Raw genomic sequence first — 3,309 nt, 5'->3', positions numbered from 1 at the left:
CTGTTACGGAAGGAGCACTCCGTAAGCTGGAAATATCTGCTTTAAACATGTTATATTCAATGCTAATATTAGTATTTTCTTTTCTACAAAAATGTTTCAGAGTGTACAATCACCAGGTTTTACTTGTCTAAAACCACTGTCTAAACAAGAATTTGACAAATTTACGATGCCTTTGTGTTCACAATGAGTTTAAATTATTGTTGTTTAGCTAGAACTACAGGCAAGTTGGTGTTGATTGTTGCTGTTGATGTTTCTTTACTTAAATGCAGTAAAATCAAACTCAAGTACCAAACCCACAACTACAACACAAGCAAGTGTGACAATTATAGGCTAAACAAAATATAATAGTTTTTAAACAAATATCCGACAGAACCTGTCATAAAAAATTCAGTCAGCTTTTAGAGACGTTGGTGTTTATAAAGATCGTTGCTGTCGTGGAAAAGTCACATCCGAGAGATGGTGTTGTTTAACGAGTTTAATTAATTCTCCTTTTTAGGAAAAATGTAGTTGTTAAAAAATATTTTCAACCAAAATCATGATCTATTTTGGTATAATTGCACATAATTGTTGATGGCCTCACGTGTTCACACAGCCTAGCTTAAGTCTTTAATCGCAACTCAAAGTTGAAGCAGAAGAGTTAAGAACTCTGATTGTCTTTAGCCTTCTTGGCAGAGTGGCCAGTTAGGCACGGGGGGACTTAAAGTAGCCGTCGTCATCAGCTTCCAAGCAGAATAGCACGGGGCTCGCAGACGCACGGTGCGGCAGTGTGGTGGTACCGGTAATGACATTAAACTCACACATCCCGTAGTTAGGTTCGTCGCATTGTCGGTCATTTAATTTCCCGTCGAATTGGCCCCTCATCTCTAGACAATGTTCCTTAGCATGATTGCTAGGTTGTTTTGAAGCCCATTGAAGGTTAACACATTCGTAGTCTCCCAAACCAGCCTGGACCCACCTTCCATCTGTCTTATTCTCTTCGCAGCCGATCCACAGTTCTCCTTCTGAGGTGACAGCGATCTTTTCCGTGAACATCTTCCAGATACCCGCATGCTCTTCCGGGGTGTCTGGGACGGCCATTTTACCCCCCATGGCCGAGCACTCGTCTCGAGTATCTTGCCAAGTCTTCGTACCGGTGAGCAACTCGTAGCAAGAAGTGCCGAAGAGTTCTTGATGACCGGGTTGGCAATACTCCATGGCATACACGCAAACCAAACTCGTCAGAAATAGCAGCTTCACCATCTTGTCTCTCAATGTTAAAAACACCTGAAACGACAGTTGTCTCTGTTTGGTGAAGACACCTCCAACGAAACGTCAGTTGGGCCTCTAAAAAGAGTTACCGAACCAGATGGATATGTTGACGTGTGTGCAAAATCCCCGTGCGGTAAAAACGGTTTGAAATGTTCGCCAAGTATTCACACGGCCAGTGCACAGTGTCACTCATACAGAAATAAATGTTTCTTACCACAGGTACAAACAAATCGAAATTGGACTCAAACAAATCGTTAGAAAGAAATCGATTCGATGACACTGACGAGTTTAGCGATGTGACTTTACTATATTTTTTCTCTGGGTCATGAAACTCGATTTCACGGGCCGTCGACTCAGACCGTCACAGTCGATTGCTTGGAGGTTATTCTTCTTATGAACGTGAGTGCTCACAATATTGTGCCAGGTACGTCATCGTTGGCGTGTGTTTAGAATCCAACTGCGCCCTCTTTGATCTTGGGCGTAATATAACTCTTTTAATTTGTTTACTCTAAGAAACTGCATTTTGAACCTGTATCTTCCCCTTTAGCTCTCCTTACAGGGACAGGCGACATTATATTTCCTGTCACTTAGTTTCTCTGTGAGGAGCATGTTTCGTGTTAGTCATGTGAAAGGGATCATAATTATTGACCCCCCTGGGTTTCTTTTGGGTTTATTCCAAGTCAAAAATGTTTCTTCTTTTTTTACATACTGATACCAAATAAAATATGAACAGAACGCAACCCCAGACATAGTGCTGAATTATGAGGTGCATCAACACTAGCAAATGAACCAAAACAATAAATTCATCCTTTTATTGAATTGGTGAAAAAAAATGAGCAACCCACCACATGCAGGGCTGTATAATGGTCGTGACAGATTGAATGTGAACAACTCCCTTCAGCAGAGGGCGATGGGATGAGAGCTCGACTGATGGAAGGGCTTGTGGGGTCTCTTCTACCGAGCGTTGAGGGCGTCGGGAGAGCTGCCTTCACGGGAGGGTACGGGTTTCGCTGTAGAGCACTCGGGGGTGCGTGGGGCCACTCGGTTCGGGACCACTCGGTTCTTCGGGACCACATGATGTGACGTGATGTGCGGTCAATGACTGGGTTGGTGGCAATGCTGCACCCTCACGACCGAACCATGTAGCGCACCAATTGAATATATATACACCACTGGATCATGAGCAACTCTACCTATGGTGTGGTGGGGGAAGAGGGGCGTCAAAAATGTTTCAACGGACACTATTTGTTCTTTAATACACTAATCCAAATTACGCCTTGAGATTTCAGTTCCAATTTCCCTTCTACAAGTAAAAATACAGGCCCGAATGATTGTGATGGAAATAATCGTAACGTTTTCTATTCGTTGTTGCGAATATTGACAGTAACTCAGGCCGTGTCCGAATTGGTGAATACGGCTGCGGCTACGACCGTTGCCAGGGGTGTTGCTAAGGGCGTCCTATACTTCAATGCATGATGACGCGGCGATCCAGCCGTAGCCGCCAAATCGGATACGGCCTTAGACCGGTAGAGGTGACGTCACATCATTGTGCCGGAGAGATGGACCTTTAGTCTGCCTATCATTATCAGCCATCTGAGCCAAAAGTTAGTTAAACATAAATTTGGAAATCATTGGCAATCAGACCTCAGACTCCCACACTTAATAATCTCCATAACATCTTCACCATGCAACGACACCGTTAGTTATGAGACCTACTCCTTTTACATAGCACCGTGTAATGGTTTACAAGGTGCTGTGGTGCAATTATGCTGCCACTCAAACCAGGAACACCGGGGTTAACCCATTCCCTTTACACTGAGGTGTTACAAAACACACGGGACCAACGGCTTTACGTCCCATCCGAAGAACGGGGCAGGATGGTTATGAGATCAGTCAAAATGATAACAATAATAAAAACTTGTTGAAAGATACATCGAGTTGTTAATGGGCGGTGGAGAAGTTCGCAATACATAAGGAATAATGTCGACAAACTATTTTGAACCCTAACATTTTTTTATAATGATAATGAAATAAATCGACACGCAAGTATACATTGAGTCA

The 3,309-nt window shown here is 43.3% G+C and overlaps 1 protein-coding gene across 1 annotated transcript; it reads right to left on the bottom strand.

Annotated features, from left to right (window-relative positions):
• Positions 1-681: 681 nt before the first annotated feature.
• On the bottom strand, positions 682-1,529 carry LOC117302630 (tetranectin-like). Its single transcript, XM_033786611.1, has one exon. It carries the CDS (start codon positions 1,237-1,239, stop codon positions 682-684), a length of 558 nt encoding a protein of 185 aa, XP_033642502.1. The 5' UTR covers positions 1,240-1,529.
• Between the last annotated feature and the right edge of the window lie 1,780 nt (positions 1,530-3,309).

The sequence above is a fragment of the Asterias rubens genome, chromosome 18 (genome assembly GCF_902459465.1).
Source record: "Asterias rubens chromosome 18, eAstRub1.3, whole genome shotgun sequence".
NCBI lineage: Eukaryota > Metazoa > Echinodermata > Asteroidea > Forcipulatida > Asteriidae > Asterias > Asterias rubens.
The sequence above is the reverse complement of the archived record's forward strand: the minus strand, read 5'-3'. Positions and strand labels throughout refer to the sequence as shown.

What these genes read in the sequence shown, in the direction of transcription:
- LOC117302630 (XM_033786611.1), bottom strand. Translation starts at nt 1,239, where the DNA reads ATGGTGAAGCTGCTATTTCTGACGAGTTTGGTTTGCGTGTATGCCATG.